The following is a 22,499-nucleotide window of genomic DNA, read 5'->3' as shown; positions in this document are numbered from 1 at the left end:
AGTGAATATTGTCAGTAAAACCAAATGTGTATTTGAACCTCATTTAAATGTACTGACCTTGGACCAAAATTGGATTTATCAATTCAAAATACCTATGCTTAGAAATTCTAATGCACAGCCTACAACACTAAACAGCCGTTGTGGTCACTAGCCATCCATAGGAATTTTCAGTCAGCTCAAACCTAATGTGAGACTGATCAAATGCTGCATTATTCAGTTAGCACCAGGAAGTCTGCTGCCCAGTACAATTTGTGAAAGCTTTTTTCACCTCAAGTTCATTGTCATAGGCATATCTATCTAAGGGCATAAGCGTATTATGAATTTTAACTTCTAGGCATAAACATGGTACTAGTAAGAAACACTGTGTTCTTTGAAGTCCAAGATAGGCTTTTCAATGTTGGCAAATAATTACTAAATTCACTTAAAACATGGTTTAAATAAGCTGCAAGTGTTGACTGGGGGGATCGATCTGTCAGAAGTCATTTCAAGCTGCTTGTGTGCAAGCATTTACTTACTTTGTAGTGGCCATTTATAAAGTGAGTTTTCCTGGGTATCAGTAATCAGCCTGCTTCTCAACAATGAACAAACAATCCAAAAAAAACGCTTGGAAAAGAAAATGTTTTAAAACATTGAAATATTGTTGAGATCCAAGTCGATTAAAATGGAAAACACCAAAATAGTTCAGTTAAATTAAATTAGACAAGTGGAAACACAGTGTTTAAAGCCATGAGTACATCTAATTCTTTCAGGCTGCAAAGGAAAGGGTGGGGATGTGTTGGGGGTGGAGGGAAGGTACACTGGGAATCTGGTTTGCTGACCTGACTAACGTTACATAAGCCTTCATCAGTCACTGATCTACTTTGGAACCCCAGGGACGTCACACTTAAGTATTGGTTCGGTTAATAGGTGGGCTTCACAGATTTCCAATAAACTGACATGATAGACACAGACTGGATATTGGAAACTGGCTAATTTTCTGGAATTACAAAGTTTTGTACTCTGTTGACTTAGAAGAAAAAGCTGATCCTTTGATGATAATAGCTGTAGTTTCTTCCAAAATCGCCAATGCAAGGTTAGTGGGGAGAAATTCAAAGTGACATGGTCATTGTAAATGTAATCGGCATATCTAATAATTTCAGAACTATTTCAATAAAAGAGGTAAAGAATGAAAATCCTGCTTTTAATTTTATAAAGGGAAAATAATATAGTAATACTTCACTAACTTTGTACACTTCAAAAACCGATCTTGACAGTGAATGTGCCTTTAGCTAATGTCATTTGGTTCAGTTGGTTACATTCTTGCCTTAGTTGAAAGGTTACCAGTTCAAACCCCTCAAAAGAATTTCACCACATAATCCTAAACCTGATTAGCAAAAACATTCTTGACAAGTGCATTCACTTTTGTTTGTCCAAGACTTAACTTTAGCACACAATATCAATGTCACGTTAATTACATTTGGTCTCATAACCTTCCTGTGAACTGGCTTAGAATTTCCACTAATTTAAAGGCCCTAAAATAAAAGCTAATTATTGTTGTAGTATTCAAGGTCCATTTTCAAATCCAATGCGCTCCTGACACTGCCCAAATAATATACAGTATATGATTTATTAATATTAATTGTTCAACCTACTAAAATCGGTCAATATCTCGGGGAAGAACAGTACAGATGATTATTGACTGTTGTATTTAGGTTCAGCTGGAAAGGTCAAACACAGTAAGTTTTAGAAAGTAGCAACATTGAAGAGAATTGTTTAGTTAAAATTATCCACAGCACATGTAGTTCCAGCAAGTTATCAGATACATGTAATTCACTTTCAAGTTAAAAAGAGAACCTGAAAAGAAACATGCTAAAGATCTTAAATCAAAGAAAACACTAGAAACTATCAGGTCAGGCAGCACTTGCAGAAAAAGTTCACATTGGTGAACACTATCTTGTTAATTGTCTTTAAGCATTGTTTATTTTTATAAATGACATTTTCTTGTCTTGCACTGTACCACTGCCACAAAACAACAAATTTCACAACATATGTCAGTGGTAATAACTTAATGTTGATTCACCTCTGACAAAAAGGTCTCAAACTTAAAACACTGAATTAGTTTCAACATCCATGGATTCTGGCTGGCCTACTTGATATTTTTAACATTTTAGCAAGTGAGAAAATGATTGGGTAGTATTATGACTATCATTTCAGAATTAATTTCATATTTCCACAAATAGAGGCATTTATCTATTACTTAAGCTTTCAGTGCCATCCTTTTAATGGGTCCAGTCAGATTAACAAGTTCAAGTTAATTATTTAACTATAGGTATATACAATCAAATGACCACGGTGCTCATACAGTACATAATCACACACAAGATTGAAGTACATGTAGAGCGCAAAGGTCGACAATAAACAACTCGCCGCCAAGAGCTCAGTAGTGGCAGGGAATTTCATTGGTCTCACAATGAATACAAATTGCTTCTTATCCAATGCACATTTAAAATTCCGCGAAGAAAATTAGTTCACTGCCATTTCTTCCCACCGTAACAACTCGACATTTTTTTAGTGATTTGATAGTGAACGAAATACGTTTTGTGATATTTAGTACCAGACCTAATGCAGTTTCATGGCAGTAAGTTGGACAAGGGATGCTCCTTTATTTAACGCCCGCTGCACCGATCATGACAAGTGAACCCATTTAAAGAGGCACTGTGAGAGAAACAAGCTTACATTTTAGGAATTGACATGCACCCTCTGCCAGCTCCACACTTCCCGCCCGTCCCGGGACCCGAAGCGCCACAGCACGGGCGTCCCGGATGTGACGCTGCGCCGGCGCGAGCATTCAATCCAAAGGCGGTTGTTAACGGCGCGGGGAGGCCGCGAGCCGTGCGCGTGCGCGCTGCTGCAGGCCGCGCGTTGCTCCCAGGCCCTCGGGCGTACGCGATGTCGTTCGTCCGTTCTAACCGCCCGGTCCACCGGCAGCCAGCTGGGAAGAGCCGCAAGAAGGGGAAGCTGGCCTCCAAAAAGCAGTGGGACAGCACCATCAATGACTTGAGCGTTCACCGGGCCGACGCAGAAGAGCTGGCGCGGCGCCGCGAAGCTCGGGTGTCCCGGAATCGGGACGCCGCGCAGTGGGAGCTCCGGCAGCGGGCCGCGGCGAGCGGCGGGCAGAGGCGGCAGCGGCCGGCGATGGCCGAGTTGTTTCTTGAGCAGTGGCGGCTGCGCGACGTGCTGGCTCGGTCCGACCGCGCTCTGGCCGTGCTGCGGGATCCGTTCGGCGACGCCCCCCGGCTCCAGACCGGCTTCCCGAACGTCACCGTGGCCCCCGGCTGCGACCAGTTTCCTGCCGCACAGCTGATAGCGCAGCAGGGCGAGCCGCCCACTCAGCTGTCGCTGCTCAGCGAGTCGGTGATGGACTCGCAGGCTCTCAATGAAGCTTCCTACTGCAAAGAGCCGGAGGCAGACAATTCACTGTCCGCACAGCACCAGGCCGGCGTTTACCCACTGGAACCGAAAACCCCCGAATCCCTAGGGGGCCGGCCCCAGACATCGCCCACCTGGACCCCAACTGGTGCCTCGGGTTTAAATGCAACCGCAGCCATCCAGAGAGTGAAGTCGAGGTTGGAAAGCAGAGCGGAGAGCGATGCGGATGCAAGTGACACATCCCCAACGCAAACCACGAGAGTAATCCATCAAGTACTTCATCCTACTTCAAGAAACTCTCAAAACGGCATATCAAAGGGCAAAGCTTGCGATGCATCTACCGAAAGAATAGAAAACAAGAGGCCTGAGGGCAGGCAGATGAACCTGGAAGCGCTGCAGGAAATGATTGAGGAAATTGACAAGGAGCTGGTAGAATTGGACTGCCAAACAGAAGGCGAGGTTACCAGCTGGTTGCCCAAGAAAGACCGCGGTTTAACAGGCTTTACATTCTCATTGGTAAGCTTGATCAGCCGATTGACCCATTCTTTAAAAGTGTACAGAATTCAGCAGATGCAAGACAAAGAAAACCATCAGCAACTTCTGGAAAAAGCCAATAATCAGCAAGCACTGATTGATGCATTAACATCAGAATTTCTAACAGTACAGAATAAATTTGTTTCACTACAGGCTAACCTGCAGCAATATGTAATCAAGACAGATGAAGAGCTGCAATCACTGAAACAAACGTTGCATAGGTCTCCAAAAGCAGAAACAAATAAACTAAGACAACCCACAGCACATCCAGTAGAGCAGGAGAGTTTATATAGTTGTGCTTGCTCTAAGAATCAAGGGAATGTTCAGTCAAGTGTTTTACCAAATGATGACGAGAGGCTTTTAAAAGGCCTGAACCAAAAGCAGCCCTGTGTTTATTATCAGTACAAAGGGAATCAGTTGGAGAATGCAAGGAAAGGTCACAGTTTACCTGAGCATCCATTTGGTCCTGCTGTGTTACTTTCTCCTCCAAGACAGAGGAATAGCCAAATAGGAACTGGATCACAAACCACAGTTAACTTGTGTCAGGACTCCCCTCTGTCTCTGTCTAGCAGTGTATGTAAAGAATCAAATAATCCCTCACAGATTCTGAAAGAAGCCTCAGGTGTTCCACAAGGGGAAACTGACTTTGTCAGACATTTAGCAGTACAGAACCAAGTGCCAGATTGCCTGGGCCTTGCTCAACAACTGAAGATTTATGAGCCTATCAGTGAGCATAAGAACTTCAGTCTCACTTCAGCTGTTACCAGTTTGCCATGCATGCAAACCGGAACTGTTGATGACACTGCAGAACACGATCTGAGAAAAATAGAAAACCATATAGAACCTGAAGACAGTCAAAATCCTTCTATGAATAATTGGCTGAAACATGAAGCAATGTTAGCTCAAATTACAGAGCTACAGTTGCAGAATTCTGCTCTCAAAGCCCAGCTTGGACAGTTCAAAACAGGTAAATTATCTGAGCCAGCACCACAAATTGGAAAGATTATTCCCAGCACTTGTGAAAGTCTTCAGCAAAGGATTGCTGAGCTCAACCATCAGAGTGCTGAAGCACGCAGCAAACTTTTGCATCTGATTGAACAGCAAAGACAGATTTTCTCTGAGTCAGTTTCGCCAGCCATTTCTCCTATACCACCTGAGGGTACGACAACAGGAACTGGCAGCAAAACATTGGAAGTATTGATTCCACTGCCCAGTGAATTGGATTTTTCTGTGGGTAGCACACCTTCCCCTGCCAGTACAATTAATAGAAATAGATCAGTAGATAACACTAGTACAGCTAGTTCCATATATCACTTAAATAAAGGTGATGGAAATAAGACACCTATTACTCAAGGAACAAAGCCAGAAAGATTGAAAGAAGAAGGTTGGTTTGCACTGTCCACTCATACCAACTGATTGTAAGGATGTGAAATGTATTGATTTATATTTGGATATTTGAGAAACAAGAGTTACCATATTTGTAGAATGAAGTGTTGCAGATGCTGGAAATCTGAAACAAAATGCATTTTGAGTGGTCAACACAAGAATCACCAACTTACTCTATTTTTTTCCCCAGAGATTTCAGATTTCTTACTGCTTGAGCTTTTATGTTTTTGCTCTGCCTTACTTTGAATGAAAATGGATAAAATGCAAATTTTGTGAGCGTGGATAGTTATATTTTATTTTCAATTGTGCTGATTGATCTACAGAGACAAAATACAGGCATTAACGAATCTCCTGTAATAGAAAGAAATGAGTTATGGCTTCCTTGTTTGCACTAGTCCTTTGAACTGACCAGTTTTCTATTTGTTTTTAAGTTTAGGTTATTCTCAAGCAGAAGAAGCGATAGGTAATAAATTGGTAATCCATTTACATCCTTCCATTACTTTCATTGTAAATAAATGTGAGATGTAAAACATGCTAAATTACAATCGTCTGGACTAAGGAGTTATCAGTTTTTAAGATAAAGAGAGCTTATTTAGTATTATGTATTTTGTTACATTTTATACCGATGAAATAGATTACAGTATGGTTTATACTTGGTACATAATAAAACTTCCACAATATGAACAGAAATGGAAAAACATGCCTATGTTTATGGTACTTAGCTCTAAGGATATAATAGAATTTGTAATAAGCTGTCGGAGCTCTTGGATCAAGCTCTTCGTGGTCTACCTGCATTAGAGCCACAACCCTTTGGTGAGATGAAGGACTTTATGATTTGGGTGTTGGAGTACCACCAGAAGCTGAAAGTTCAGGTGTTCATGGATGAACCAGTGATTTACAGATACCACTGGGTCAGAGAAGAGAGAAAATAGAGAAACTAATTAGTGATCTAGTAAAAAAGATATTGCAGGTAACAGACCAATGACATTGGAATTAATAAATATGTTAATTTTTCTGCTAGGACTGAAAATGGAACTTGAAGTTCTGCAATTGTAAAAATACTATTAATTAACCTAAATGTTTGTAGTCGTCTTGTTCCATGGTCATTATCTGTGTTGTTTTCCAAGTGTTTGTTGTGTTTTGTATATGTCAGTCCTCCCATCCCATCCTGGATCCTTACCCACTTGATAGATCTACCTGTGACAACCAGCTAAAAATGGAGCTTTGATAATCAATTCAATCCGCTAAATATTCCCAATAATTTTGGTTGTAAAACAAACCGATTTTTTTTTTCTTAAAGAAATCATCACTTGAGAATAAGGAGAATACAAAGTGGAAATCCAAGCAACACACACACAATGCTGGAGGAACTCAGCAGGCCAGGCAGCATCTATGGAAAAGTGCATAGAGTAGAAAAATACATAGTGTTTCACTCTTGAGACTCCCTTTTGCATACTAGGTGGAAGTGTACTAGAACACAATCACTGCTTTTGTTTCCCCATTTTAGAGGAAATTGTCACAAGCAGTAAATTTACAAAATCGAATAAAGTACGTTAGGAATTCTCAGCAGCAGTCAGGAAGGAGGAAAAGGTAAATCTTGCTACTCCAGTCAGGAGATGGCTGTTGGGGGGGGGGGGAACAATGTGATAGATTGACAGGAGAAATGGGCTGTTATGGAGAAATGCCTTTTGGAATGCTGAAAGAGAGTTTGTGAATTGAAAATATTTGGTATGCTGTAGATAGTGAAGAATGGGTAGATAATTCAGGGTAGATAATGTTTGGTGGTTGGGCTGCAGGTGGAGAACCTCAGCATGTCTTAGCTATCACTGAATTATAGTTCCACTTCTGTTATTTCCATCTATGATTTGTTCTTAGTCACACATTTTCTGCCTTCAGATGTCCACAGAACTGTTACCCCTGAGAAATGTTACATCCTACAGTGCTGGAATGCCATATGTTTGCAGTTATTTAGCTCTTCGATCTTCTGATTATTCTAATCAAACCACTTTGTTTTTAGTTTTTAAAAAAAGCCACAAATCTGCACATGTGCCAGTTAAATTGGACTTGAGGACAGCCTGTAATCTTTGTTCCCTTGAAGATGCTTATACTCCTAATAACTTGAGACCCAATTAGTTATTTTTCCAATAGGCAACCTTAATTACTGATGCCTTACAGTGTGCATAATATCTTATCTCGTATTACATATGGAATGTAGATAATTCCCAAATTTATAAAGCACCCATTAATTACAATAGTAATTACCTGCTACAGTAGTTACAATTAACATTGGTTCCAAAATATTCCCAAGTATTACTAACTCAACTACTGTAATTTCTAACTTCACTTTTTTCTTAGCATTTCATTGTTTTTTTTCGCATTGCAACCCTTCTTGCAGCTTCATATTGATATTGGACATTTCCTTTTCACTAGTGACCACATTGAAACTATGAAGTCTTTGCCTCTTGCAAAGCCAAATTTAGGGCATTGTGGACCTTGTACTTTTTTCTATTCTCATTCTCAACAGTACCATTTGATAATTGAAAAAGGCTTGCTACAACACCCTGTACCGATTCTTCCAAACTTTCAGTGGATTGTGGCAAAGTATTCTAACAAAACAAATCTTTTCAAAAGATTGCATTACTGAAGAGTAAATACTCCATTCACTCAGAAGAAGCAATTATCGGTGCCCCCACCATATTCTCGTGGTGAATCCATTATTTTTAGATAGATGGTAAGAATGCCAACAATTCTACACATTTTTCTCTTGCATCTAAATAGTAAAATCACTGATGTTCCTATTAATTGCTGCTCTTGTCCTTGGTAGTGGAGGCCATGCGTTTAGAAAGTGCTATTACAGGAGCCTGGATTTTGCCAATAATGTACATTGTTGTCACTGCACTCGAGGCAGAGTAAGTGGATGTTTAGCATGATAGGGTGTCATCAAACAGGCTACTTTATCTTGAGTGCTCCTTGAGAATTGTTGGAGTTGTGCTCTTCAAAACAAATGGAGAATATTCCATCATGGTCCTGATTTGTGCCTTGTATATGCTGAAAGGCCTTGGGATGTCCAGGAGGAGAGTATCTCTACAGGGCACCCAGCTGAGAGAAGGACATATATGGACAATTTTTTCACATTAAACACAAAGTATACTGCAGATGCTGTGGTCAAATTAACACGTACAAAAGCTGGATGAACTCAGCAGGTTGGGCAGCATCCGTTGAAATGAGCAGTCAACATTTTGGGCCGAGACCCTTCGTCAGGACCTGGTTTAGACCTGCCAGAATCTGTTCTGAGTGTTTTCCATTTAGAGCATTTATATTGCTGCACCACATTATGGACATGCTGCTTGAAGGGCTCTCGTGGTGCAGTGGTCACTTCTGCTAAGCCTGTCCTGGACAAAGTTCAAAGTAAATTAATTATCAAAGTATAGTCGGCCCTCCTTATCCGCGAGTTCCGCATCCGCAAATTTAACCAACCGCGAATCGAGAAAACCCTAGCCCATTTCCCTCCAGCCTATCACTTCCTAGCTCTCTACTTTATCTTATCCCCCCTTGACCATCCCATGTTACTTCACTCCTGATGAAGGGTTTTGGCCTGAAACGTCATCACTACCTCCTCCCATAGATGCTGTCTGGCCTGCTGAGTTCTGCCAGCATTTTGTGTTTATTTATTTCCAGTATCTGCAGATTCACTCGTGTTGCCTTAGTATATAGTATATATTTTACCTTTCTATGCATATATAACACTTAAGAACGTATGTTTCAGCGCCGAGCTCAGGAACAGAAGTTCCCGAGTTCGATCCAATGACAGATCACTCCCAAGTGCGCTCTCCATCCGTGCCAGGTTGATGTGGAGGAGCAAAAACTCAAAATCCCAATAACTAAACCACTGCGTTGCTTTGTAATAATTGTAGCTTTCATCAGGACCGGGCCTTTCTCACTTTATCCTTTAAAATTGTTCCAATCGTTGACCGATGTAGCCTAATGCTTTTACAATGACCGATGGCGTTTCACCTCTTTCCGATCGCTTTATTATTTCCACTTTATTTTCAATCGTGATCATGAACAGAAACTGCGGATTCAGAGCTTCGCCACCTGGTCCTACTGTCCACCGCACTGAGACAGGTTAAATAAGGTCTGGGGTTCCGCTGGGTCCTAAGGTCCACTGCATTGAGACAGGTTGAATAAGGGACTTGAGCATCTGCGTTTTTTGGTATCCACGAGGGGTCCCGGAACCAATCCCTCGCGGATAAGGAGGGCCGACTGTATGTATATGTCACCATCATATACTACCCTGAGATCTAATACCTTCCAGGCATTCAGAATAAACAAAGAGATAGAGAAACAGTGAAAAACTACACCCAGAAGACTGACGAACAACCAATGTGCAAAAAAAGATACATGACAAATTAAAATAAGTAAATACATAAATAAATATCACTCAGAACATAAGTTGTAGCATCCTTGAAAGTGAGTCTATAGATTGTGGAATCAGTTCAGAGTTGAGGTGGGTGATGTTCTCCACACTGGTTCAGGGGTCTGATGATTGAAGGGTAATAACTATTCCTAAACTGGTGGCATGGGGCTTGTACCCCTTTCTCAATGGCAGCAGTGAGAAGTGAGTATGGCCTGCATGGTGGGGGATCCTTGATGATAATTGCAGATTATTCTGGTAATGGTCCATGGAGATGTGTTCTATGGTTGGGAGGGACTTCCCTGTGATGGGCTGGGCTGTATCCACCACTTTTTGTAGGCTTTTCTAGTCTTGGGCATTGGTGTTTCCATACCAGGCTGTGATGAATCAGTCAGGATACTCATCAAAAGATGGAGATGACATGCTGAATCTGCACTACCTTCAAAGAACAGATGTATATGCCCAAGTAGATTGCTGAGAAAGTGCTCGATACCTGCCATGGACGCTGTATGACATCTGTATTCTTCAGAATTTAGCGAGGTAGTCTTTGGTACTGCCACCAATTTGCTCTTTATGATGTACATTGAAGACCACAACCCAGCATATGTACTATGGCATTGTCGCATAAAGTGCTCTTCCAGGAGCTGCTTAACATTGAAAAGCAATGGTTCAGTAGCTTAGGGCTAACAGCAGCTGAAAATCAAGAAGAGGCTTTGGGCACGTTTGACCTGACATAGTCATATTTCATGAAGACTAGAGTCAACATTGCAGACTTAAAGTGTTGCTCCCTGTACATGTGTTGTCCCACATTCCTGCACATAAAAGTTGTGAAGGAATATTGTGGCATGGGGTCTGTAATGTATGTAAAGCTGTTTCTTGATTAGTAAATTAGAAAAGTCTCCCAATTTTGATACAATAGTGCCCAGTGCTTGTGAAGGGTTTTTCATCTTATCAGCAGTTGCTTTCTCACCTTTGCAATATATTTGGTGACAAATAACATTGAACCATACTGTATGAGTATTCTGAAAGCTGAGGAACTCCCAAATTTTCCATAACAAAACTTTTATTTCACTGTTCTAATCATTGATTTATTAACTTGCTAATTCTATTTATTTATATATAGAGCTGCAGCGTGGAACAGGCCCTTCCTGCTTAACGAGCCATGCTGCTCAGCAATCCAAAAATTTAATACTAGCTTAAGCACAGGACCAATTAACCATTACTAACCAGTATGTCCTTGGACAGTAGGAGCAAACCAGCACACCCAGAGGAAACCCATGCTCAAACTCAAAGTTCATATGAACTCTCAGACGAGCTGGAATTGAACTCTGAACTCCACCCTGAGCTGTGATAACGTTGAACTAACTGCTATGCCACTGTGGCACTCCAATTTTATACTGCATATGTTGCCATCAGTACTGCTTTATCTACTGTTTCCTCTCACACCTAAACATGACTATGACACCCCAAGCATGTTGCTCCTGTAGTATCTTTGAGTTACTGTTGTTTCATAAAGCAAGTAACAAGGATAATAATGCTAAACATCCCTTATTGATGACAATCAATACTTAGCAAACAGCTATGGGTGATACCATAATGTATCAAAAGTCACATTACATGATCAACGTAGTTCTTAAAGGTATACACACACTGAATATATTCTACAATGGGGTCATAAAATAAACTAGAATAAAGATACAATAATTTTGTGGCCTGAAATAGGTTAAATTTGAATCTTGAAATATATACATCAAATTACTTTTTGATTTGGTAATTAGCTCAAATATAGTCATTACTACTACATAGAAGTCCACATATGTTTCTTTAAAAAAAGTTAATATTTTTGAGGACTCCTATGCCATTTCAATGTGATTCATGCTCTCATTTGCTGATCTCACAGCCCATGTCATGAAGATCACTGTACACAAGAAGGAAATGGATACTTAAGAAATATGCCAACATAGCAGATCAGATAAACTGTGCTGAATTCAAGAAGCGTTTGCAGATGGTAAAAGCACAAACTTTGACTTAATTGGATGCAGACACTGGAATAGGATTGCACTTGAAACGAGCAGGTAATAGGAAGCCACGTAGTAGCTGCATAGCTGCATTTTACATGATGCTGACCAGCTGCAGTTGGAAATCATTTGGAGGGGTAGCTGTGTCTGTGCAAGGAACTGCTGCTTCGAGATAGCAGCAAAGATGAAATGAAAGGATGTAGCACAGCGATGACAGCTAGATAGTAAAGTGTAGCATTATTAATGACCTTGTAGGCCGCTTGTGGTTTGCGGAATATGAGAGGTATTCGCATTATTGAAGCTCGAAGAGAAAGTATTGTATTAAATGTCTCCTTTGTGTATCTGTCCTACCATTTGCTGCACCCTTCTCAGCAGTTAACTGCTGCTTCAAGTACATGCCGTGGATTGATTCCAGAAGCAAATACTGAGGAGAGAAATTGCAAGTGTTGTGATGGCTTTCTGTTTTGCAGTAACTTTCTGCATCAGCCACTTTAGCCAGTAAGTAGCTTTTAATTTGTAAGCTTAACCACATTAATCAGTGTAAAGTTTCAGATTTGAATTGCTTCTGTGAAACAAACCATTTGAAGTTCAGTCATTATTTCAAATCATTCCTTTATTAATTTTATATTTGCATTATTGAAATTTGGAAACCTGGTATATTTCAGTAGCATTTACTCATGCCAACACATTTCTGTCGATTTCCTGATTTGTGAAAATTCAGAAAGCATTTTTAAGTTTCGGACTCTTTTACCTTTTAAAACTGAAGGATATTGGGGTGTGTAAAGCCATTTACATTAACAAGTTATGAACTGTATAAGAGTTGTTACTTTTGTTTTTATTTAAATCTGTAACTTATTTGATTTTTATGCCTGGTTTCTGTTGAACTTAAGCACAGTTCAACTTGGGTAAGGAAGAGGTAAAATCAGCTCAAATTAATAACACGTCGATCCTGCTGAAAAGTCTATGTGTGTAGCTGTTTTTAGGCTGACCCATGTTTAGCTTGGATTTCAGTAGAATGGTATCTGTAATTTTGCCCCTGACATTTACTCTACTAAATCCCATGTTAAACTAGACTTACAGTTCTGCCAAAACGTTGGAATAAAGGACTTGTATTTAATAGTATGAATACAAGGAGTTGACTCTCAGACTCTCTGACACCAGTCTACTGGAATTGGAACTGAACAAGGGCTAATGTAAAAGCAGCTTATGAACATCAGGTTAGGATAGAACCCGTGATATTCCTATTGCAAGAACAGCGCACAGATAGTTGTCACTTAGGTCATTCATGAAAAAGTTAATTGGGTATGGTGCTGGAGCGTTGTAAACTGTCTCCACTGGGTTTCACAACCATGATGGAGAAATTTGTGAGAATTACTTTTTTCAATGTCCCATTATTCAATAATTATGTTTTTTTCAATCTTTGTAACTAATCACGATGTCTATTAAAATGTATCAGAAGTAAAAGTAAAGAATGTTAATTCTTTCGTAGTACAGTTCAATGTTTTTCAGTACAGCTCTTCACTGATGATCTGATAGCTAATATAAATCAAATCCTAATCTCACAACCTTAACTATTTAATATTTCATCTTTTTCAAGTGTTAATGTAAATTAAATGGAAATCTTTCACAAAATTTTATGAACCATTAAGCTTAATTAAATATTACGCACAAAGCATGAGATGGGATTAAAATTTAGGCTAAAAGACAGCACGTTTGATGTTTGTTACTAGTTCTAAGAAAATAAAATCCTTGTAACAATCACGTTTATGCTTTAGCAATAGCTACCTTGGAATTTAAATTTGATAGTTTTGTGCATTATAGGGTATTCCCACATTCTATTAATTTCAGTGAAGATGACATGAAAATTAGGGCGAATGATCCGCATTTTAAATAGAAACTTAATGTACATTATGTGAAGTATCAGCTGCCTGGATAAAACAGCAAATACTGAATTTTAGCTTGTGTACTTCCTGTCACACAAAGCTTCTCTGTGAGATTTATATTTTTATGTATTAATCTATATGTTTCAATAATGGAGCATTATTTAGAGAGCTAAAGAACTAAAATTTAATTAGAGCCAAATAACTTGCTTGTAAAGGTAGCTTTCCTACTATCTAAGTTCAGAAACAATTGCTTTGGAAATATAGTCAATGATGTAATATTTAGAAAAACTAATGAAATTCTATTTATTATAAAATGAAGTTTACGTTGCAATACAATATATGCAATTTTCTTCCTGACAAATATGAAAGTGCAATTTTTTTTGTAGATGATAAGGGTGCTGCTTTCAAAAATGAAAATTTTCAATTTTTCCACAATTCTTTCCAGCATTGGTAATTTAAAAAAATATATCATTCTTGTCTTACTCCACATTTTAAAAATGTGTAAGTATTTTTACATCCATATATGTGTAATCCTTAGCTCTTTTGGTTAAAATTACATACTTAGTCAAGTTTTGTATAGCACTAGACAAGCCATTTCACTCATAATGTGCCAATCTTGATATCAATTTATACTAAATGTACTCCTGTGTATCATCATATCCTTACATTTCCTTCACATTCATGGCATATTGAAATTGCTTTTAACTTCTCCTGCTTCCTCTACTACCTCTGATAATCAATTCCAGGTACCTACTACCCTCCATGTTTATGAACAAAAAGACTATCCCTTGTGTTGCCTTTAAAGGCTGATTTATACTTCTTCGTAGAGGCCTACGCCGTAGCCTTTGTAAGTGGCCTGCGCCGTTGTGAGCATTTATACCTGTGGGTTGGTGTGTCTGCGTCGCTCTGCAATTCACTGCCAAAACGCTAGTTGGCAGTGGGGTTTCTACGCCACTGTGCAGAGTTTCTTCGTGTACTTCAAACAATGGCGACTGAGCGCATCATGTTGGAGCTAATAAATGTTGAACAAGGGTTTATTGAAATTACTGCAATGCAGAAAAGAGAGAAGACGGAGGAGGAGATGGTATGTACGACCATTGAACAAATTGAGGCAGAAGGAGGGTGAATTTTCGGTACTTGTCCGGCTACTGAGAGACATGGATGAGGAAATGCATTTCAAATATTTTTGGATGTCGGCAGGTAAATTTGACAATTTGGTTCATCGTCTCCAACCATTTATTTCACATCAGTGTATGTACAGTATGCCTATAGACAGGAGGAAATGCGATGCTACCAAGTGGACCAATCACAGTTGTTGAGGTCTGCGTCGCCGCAACAAGCAGTTACATTTTTTGAGAGGTGCGCGTCAGGCTAAGGCATAGGGTAAGGCATAGGGTACAGTGTAGGTTACACGGCTACACCGTACCTACGGCGTTCATTTGACACAGAAGTATAAATCAGCCTTAAGTTTCTCTCCTCTAACCTTAAATGCATGTCTTCTGGTATTTGACATTTCTATCCTGGGGAAAAGATTCTGACTGTCTATCTATGCCACTCAAAACGTTTAGAAACCTTTATCAGTTCTCTGCTCTGCCTTTGATGTCCTCGGGAGAACAGCCCAAGTTTGTCCAACCTTTTCTTTTAGCTCATATCCTCTAGTCCAGGCAGCATCCTGGTAAACCTCTTCTGCACAGTTCCACATCCTTCTCATAATTGGGTGACCAGAAATGTGCACAATATTTCAAGTGTGGCCTGTCTAAAGTTTTATACAGCTGCAGGATGACCTCCTTACTCTTATACTTAATACCTGTTACCAATGAGGACAAACATGCCAAACACCTATTTTACCATCTTAAACACTTGTGTAGTGAATTTCAGTGAACTTTGGACCTGGATCCCAACATTCCTCTGTACCCTAGTGCTACAAGGAGCCTACCTTGTATATTTTATTAGTTGTATATTAGTTGTATATTTTTTCCTTTGTCCTGCCAAAGTGAAATGCCTCACACTTGCTTTGGTTAAACTCCATCTGCCACTTTACTGTCCGTATTTCTAGCTGTTTCATTTAGCTGCATTCATGTATGGTTGAATGACAATCAAATTTGTACTTGATCTCTATCTTATTGTATTAATAGATAGTCCTTTACACTGTTGCAACTCCACCAATCTTGGTGTCATCTGCAAACTTATTAATTCATCTATCTATCTATATACTTGTGGAATACCACTAATCATGGAACTCCAGCTAGATTAGCTATCTTTCATCCCTACTCTCTTGTCTTCGATGGGCAAGTCAGTTGTGAACCCAAGCTTGCAATTCACCACCAATCCATCCCATTCATCAACCTACTGCAAAGGAGCTTACTAAATGTCTGTGTGGATAATGTTCACTGCCTTACCCTCATAAAGATCTTTTGTCACCTCCTTGACCTACTCTGCACAAAGCCATCCCTAAGCAGGCCATGCCTTTCTAACGGCACACACGGTCAATTCTATCCCTCATTATCTTCTGCAATAGCTTCTCTATCTCTGATATGAGGCACTCTGCCCTAGAATTAGTGGATTATCCCTATATTCATTCTTGAACAAATATGCAACATTTGCTATTCTCCAATTCTTTGGGATCTCACCTGATGCTAATGAGGACACAAAGATCTTAGACAAAGCCCCAGCAATCTCCTCACTTACTTCTTTCAATATACTGGGATGTACTGTATGCCATTAGGCCCTGAGGAGTTATCTACCTTAATGTTTTTCAGAAAGCCCAGCACTACCTCCTTAATTTCAATGATTTCAGATAATGGAATTGTTGGCTTTGAGGCAAAGTTTGCAGATAGGTAGAGGGATAGGTAGTGCTGAGGAAGCAATGTAATTGCAGCAGAACTTAGACAAATTGGAAGAAAAAAGTAGCAGATGGAATACAGTGTTGGGAAATATATGATAATGCATTTTGGTAACAGGAACAATAGTGCAGACTTAACTAAATGGGGAGAAAATTCAAACATCAGAGATGCAAAGGGACTTAAGAGTTCTCGTGCAAGACTCCCTGAAGGTTAATTCACAGGTTGAGTTTGTAGTAAAGAAGGCAAATGCAATGTTGGCATTTATTTTAAGGGGAGTAGAATATAAAAAGGAGATTAGGCTGAAGCTTTATAAGACACTAGTCAGGCTGCACTTAGAGTATTGTCAACAGATTTGGGCCCCTTATCTCATTGGAGAGTGTCCAGAGGATGTTCACGAGGATGATTCTGGAAATGAAGGAGTTAACATATGAGGAGCGCTTGGCAGCTTTGGGCCTGTACTCACTGGAATTTAGAAGAATGCGGGAGGGATTTCATTGAAAGCTACTGAATGTTGAAAGGACTAGATAAGGTGGATGTGGAGAGGATATTTCCTATGGTGGGGGTATCCAGAACTAGAGGGCACAGCTTCAAAATTGAGGGGCGACCTTTTAGAATAGAAGAGGAATTTTTTGCTCAAAAGGTGGTGAATCTGTGGAATGCTCTGCCACAGACTGTGGTAGAGGCCAAGTCCATGTGAATATTCAAAGCGGAAATTGATAGATTCCATATAGGTCAGGGCATCAAAGGATATGGTGAGAGGCAGGTGTATGGGATCCAGGATCAAATGGTGAAATGGTGGAGTGCACTCGATGGACTAAATGACCTAATTTTGCTCCTATGCCTTACGGTCTTGATCTCAAAATGTCTCAGCACATTAGCATGCCTCACTCTGCCTTCACTATCTTACCACAGAACACTACAGCACAGTACAGGACCTTCAGCCCTCCATGTTGTGCCGACCCATATAATCCTTTAAAAAAAAAGTACTAAACACACACTACCCCATAACCCTCCATTTTTCTTTCATCCATGTGCCTGTCCAAGAGGCTCTTAAATACCCCTAATGTTTTAGCCTCCACCACCATCCCTGGCAAGTCATTCCAGGCACCCACAACCCTCTGTGTAAAAAAACTTACCCCTGATGTCTCCCCTAAATTTCCCTTCCTTAATTTTGTACATATGCCCTTCTAAATCATCTTCTAAATCATTTTCAATAAATATCAACACAAAGTAATCATTTAGTACCACAATCACTTGCTCTGACTTCAAGCACAAATTCCATCCTTTATCCTTGAGTGGATCTGCCTTCTCTTTAGTTAATCTATTAATGTAAGTGTAAAATGTCTTTGGATTCCCTTTGATCCTGCTTGCCAAGGATACAAGGATATCTGATGGTCCCTTTTGGCTTTCCAAGTTGCTTGTTTCAGCACTTTCCTGTGATTTTTATATTGTACAAGGGCCCAGTCTGATTTTATCTTCCTAAACCTTATGTATGCTTCCTTGTTCTTGCTGACTAAATTTAGGACCTCTTGGGTCATCCAAGCATTCCTTATCTTACCATCCTTATTCTTATTCCTCACCAGAACAAGGCAATCCTTAACTTTTATCAACTGGTCTTTAAACAATACCCACCTATTCAATACTAGCAACTTCTTAACAATGCCCCTCGGCTCCTGTCTAATCATGTCATAATTTGCCCTTTGCCAATTTAGTACCTTGATGCAAGATCAGACTTTATTGTTACTCACTGCTATCTTAAAATATAATGGGCTGTGTTCATTGTCCCCAAAGTCCAGTTGCAGTATCAGATCCACAATGCTCTCTCTCCTCATTGGATTCTCCACATACCGTCTTAAGAACCGCCCCCCCCCCCCCGCCTGCAAAACCATGGATGAGGTATTGAAGAAATCCTTCCTCAACTATGCCTCTTGTATTAAGGAAATTCTATCAATACTGGGAAAGTTAAAAGTCCCCCACTGTAACTACCTTGTTTCTGCACCTCTCCATAATCTGTCGATATATCTGCTGCTCTACCTCTTGGTCATTATTTGGAGGCCTGTAGTATAATTTCATCAGTGTGACTGTCTCCCCTGTCATTAGTGCAACCTCTCCACATCTTTTACCCCCCTCCCTCCCATCATGTCTAAAACAATGAACCCCAGGAACATTGAACTGCCAGTCCTGACCCTCAGAAATGCCAACAACATTGTAATTCCATGTATTTATCCAGGCTTTATGTTCATCTTCCTTTCCCATAATACTCCTAGCATTGAAATAAGCATATTGCTGCCCATCAGTCCCACTATGTTTATTAGCTTGACTCGCTGTCTTTTCTTTCAGTCTTAATTGTCATACCATCTTCCTTGCTCTCAACCCTATCACCTCTCGCCATACTGTTGTGGTTCCCATCCCCTCATCATGCTAGTTTAAACTCTCCTGAGAAGCACTAACAAACCTCCCAGCGAGGATATTGATTCCACCCCCCCCCCCCCACCCCAGTTCAGATGCAAACCATCTTTTTTGTATGGTTCCACCTGCCCTGGAAGAGAGCCCAATGGTCCATAAATATGAAGCCCTCTCTCCTGCACTGTCTCCTTAGATCCATATTGAACTGCACCATTTATCTATTTCACCTGACTAGCATGAGGCATGGGTAGTAATCTTGAGATTATGATCCTGGACAACCTGTTTTTTCATAGGTTTCCACAATTTTGCTCTACTGAATGTCTTCTTGCTTGAATGTTGAATTGAATTGAATGGAATTGAATTGACTTTATTACTTGCATCCTTCATATACATGAGTAAAAATCTTTGTTATGTCTCCGTCTAAGTGTGCAATGTATAGTAATTTATAATAAATAGTATGTACAATGGGATAGTTAATATAACATAGAAATACAGTTGTGTCAGCAGGAATTACGGTAAGCAGTCTGATGGCTTAGTGGAAGAAGCTGTCCCGGAGCCTGTTGGTCCTGGCTTTTATGCTGCAGTACTGTTCCTGGATGGTAGCAGCTGGAACAGTTTGTGGTTGGGGTGACTCAGGTCTCCAGTGATCCTTTGTGCCCTTTTTACACACCTGACCTTGTATATGTCATGAATAGTAGGAAGTTCACGTCTATAGATATGTTGGGCTGTTCGCACCACTCTCTGCAGAGTGAGTCCTGTGATTGAGGGAAGTACAGTTCCCATATCAGGCAGTGATGCAGCCAGTCAGGATGCTCTCAATTGTGCCGCAGTAGAAAATTCTTGGGATTTGGGGGCTCACCCACACCAAACTTCTTAAACTGTCTGAGGTGAAAGTGGCAATGTTGTGCCTTTTTCACCAATCCCCTGGTATGTGCAGACCACGTGAGATCCTCGGTGATGTTTATGTCGAGGAACTTAAAGCTGTTCACCCTCTCAACCCCATATCAATTGATGTCAATAGGGGCTAGCCTGTCTCCATTCCTCCTGTGATCCACAACCAGCACCTTGATTTTGTGACATTGAGGGTGAGGTTGTTTTCTTGACACCACTGTGTCAAGGTGGTGACTTCTTCTCTGTAGGCTGCTTCATTATTATTTGAGATTAAGCCAATTTTGTGTAGTCAGCAATTTTAATTAGCAGATTGGAGCTGTGGATGGCAACACAGTCATGGGTATACAGAGACTACAGGAGAGGGCTTAGTACACAGCCCTGAGGGGCACCTGTGTTGAGAGTCCTAGGGGCAGAGGTGAGGGAGCCCACTCTTACCACCTGCCGGTGATCTGACAGGAAGTCCAGGCTGCACAAGGCAGGGTGAAGGCCGAGGTCTCTGAGCTTCTTGTCGAGCCTGGAGGGAATTCTGGTGTTGAATGCTGAACTGTAGTCCAAGAACAGCATTCTCACATAAGCATCCCACTTTTTCAGGTCTGTCAGAACGGTGTGTAGAGATGTGCGTATGATTCATCTGTCGATCGGTTTTGTTGGTAGGTGAATTTGTAGGGGGTCCAGTGTGGGCAGTAGCATGCTGCAGATGTAGTCCTTCACCAGCCTCTCAAAGCATTTGCTTATTATTGAGGTGAGTGTGACAGGACACCAGTCATTCAGACATGTTACCTTGGTCTTTTTAGGTACAGGAACAATGGTGGATGTTTTGAAGCAGGAGGGCACTCTACACTGGGAGAGGGAGAGATTAAAAATGTCTAAACACATCTGCCTGATGTGCTATGCACATCCAGAGTACCCGCTCTGGGATGCCGTCCGGTCCCACAGCCTTGTGACTGACTGTCCACTTGTTGGAAACACCTGCGTACTTCGGCCTCAAAGATGACAAGCTGCAGGTCGCATCAGCTGTAGATCTCCCCAGGGTCTCCATGTAGGCAACATCAAATCGAGTGTAAAGAAGATTTAGCTCGTCTGGGAGAAAGGCAGCGATGTTGGAAACTCTACTGAGTTTAGCTTTGAAGTCTGCGATGGTGTGCAGACCCTGCCATAATCTGTGTGTGTTGCTGATGGAAAATTATTTTGAGATCTTGTCCTTGTATTGTTTTGCTGCTTTGATGATTGTGCAGATTGTAGCTTCATTTCCATGTGTCAGCTCTGTGTCGCGTGGTAATTGCTACTCACATGGAACTGTTGATCCAGGGATAATTTCTAAGGGACAGCATCCTTGATGCACTTCCTGATGAAACTTGTGACCCCATTCGTGAACTCGGAGACATCCTCATCATGGAAGACATTCCAGTTGACGTAATCAAAGCAGTCCTGTAGCATAGAGGCCAAATGGTTGGACCAACAGTGGATGGTTTTAACTATGGCTGCCTCTTGTTTCAGTTTCTGCCTGTTCTTTAGCAGCAGCAAGATGGAGGAGTGATCCGATTTTCCAAATGGACTGTGAAGGAGCGCTTTGTAGGTGTTGCATAAGGGAGAGTAGCAGTGGTCGAGTATGCTATCTCACCATGTGCTCACTTGGATGTGTTGACAAAACTTCAGAGAGACTTTAGTCAGCGATGCTCTTTGCAAAAGATTATGCATGGCATGATACTATATCATCCTACTGAAAATTACCTGCCAGTATTTGCCCATTTGTCAAAAGCAGGCATTAGTCAGTTTAATTGATAAAGTAGTTTTTGTTTCTCAGTTTTAATTTTCAAAAGGTTGAAATATCCATTGATCTATACCACTTTCTCTACTGTCACATTTCTGACAGGCTGGTTGTCTGTCTCTCTGCCTCCCCCATCCCCCAACAAGCTTTAACTGACCACGGTGTTGGCAGGTCAGGTGGCATCTATGGGGAGAAAGGAGAGTTTGCATTTCATCACTACTGGAGAACATGATGACGACTGAAAAGAACAAAACAGAAGATCTGTAATGAGTTGGGAGCCAGGAGTGATTGAACAGAATCAGGGCCAAATAGGTGTAATGGGACAAGCTGAGGAACAACAGTTTGTGTGTAGTGGAGGACTGAGAGAGAACAGATGATCTTTACTATGTATTGTTGAACCTGAAGTTAAGTTTAGATGAGATACTACTCCTTGAGCTCCTTTGAATGGATTAAGAGATTAAGGGCAAAGAGGTAGGTTGGCACTGGAAATTAATGTGACATATAAGCAAAAGGTTGGGATTACTCTTGTACTCCAAGAGGAGTTCTTTCTGCCAACTGATCAGATGTTCTGAGCTGGGCAGCTTCAGTACAGAGAGTTGTGAATAGAATCACAAAAAAAGCACATATAAATTGTTTGTTCCATGGGTGGCTTGTGGAGGCCAAGTCATTGGATATGTTTAAGGCAGAGTTTGATGGGTTCGTCATTAGTCCAGGCATGAAGGGATGCAGGGAGAAGGCAGGAGATTAGGACTGAGAGGGAAATGAATCATGCATAATGAAATGGCAGAGCAGACTTGATGGGCAAAATGGCCTAAATCTGTTCCTCTATCTTCTGATCTTGTTCATATGAGAGGTATGTCTGGAGCTGTGGAAAGTGAGCGTAGAAGAAAGAGAGCAGATATTCCAAATTTTGAGGAAATCAGTCCTTTGGTACTTTGGAAATGAGGG

General features: G+C 40.7%; 2 protein-coding genes across 12 annotated transcripts in view; both read left to right on the top strand.

The window, feature by feature from the left end:
- Positions 1 to 22,499, top strand: part of sulf1 (sulfatase 1) — a 316,869-nt gene that overhangs the window by 127,436 nt on the left and 166,934 nt on the right. The window contains exon 1 of one of the 11 annotated variants that reach the window (XM_073040877.1): positions 11,483 to 12,258. The exons of the other annotated variants lie outside the window; for them this stretch is intronic. The gene's annotated coding sequence lies outside the window, so the exon portion shown is untranslated. Of the gene's footprint in view, positions 1 to 11,482; positions 12,259 to 22,499 lie in introns of those variants that run through there. 11 annotated transcript variants of the gene reach the window in all.
- spice1 (spindle and centriole associated protein 1) lies at positions 2,848 to 6,026 on the top strand. Its single transcript, XM_073040933.1, has one exon. The coding sequence runs from the start codon at positions 2,929 to 2,931 to the stop codon at positions 5,356 to 5,358; it is 2,430 nt and encodes an 809-aa protein (XP_072897034.1). The 5' UTR covers positions 2,848 to 2,928; the 3' UTR covers positions 5,359 to 6,026.

The sequence above is a fragment of the Hemitrygon akajei genome, chromosome 1 (assembly GCF_048418815.1).
Source record: "Hemitrygon akajei chromosome 1, sHemAka1.3, whole genome shotgun sequence".
Taxonomy (NCBI): Eukaryota; Metazoa; Chordata; class Chondrichthyes; order Myliobatiformes; family Dasyatidae; genus Hemitrygon; species Hemitrygon akajei.
Note: the sequence above shows the minus strand (reverse complement) of the source record. Positions and strands in the feature narration are given on the sequence as shown.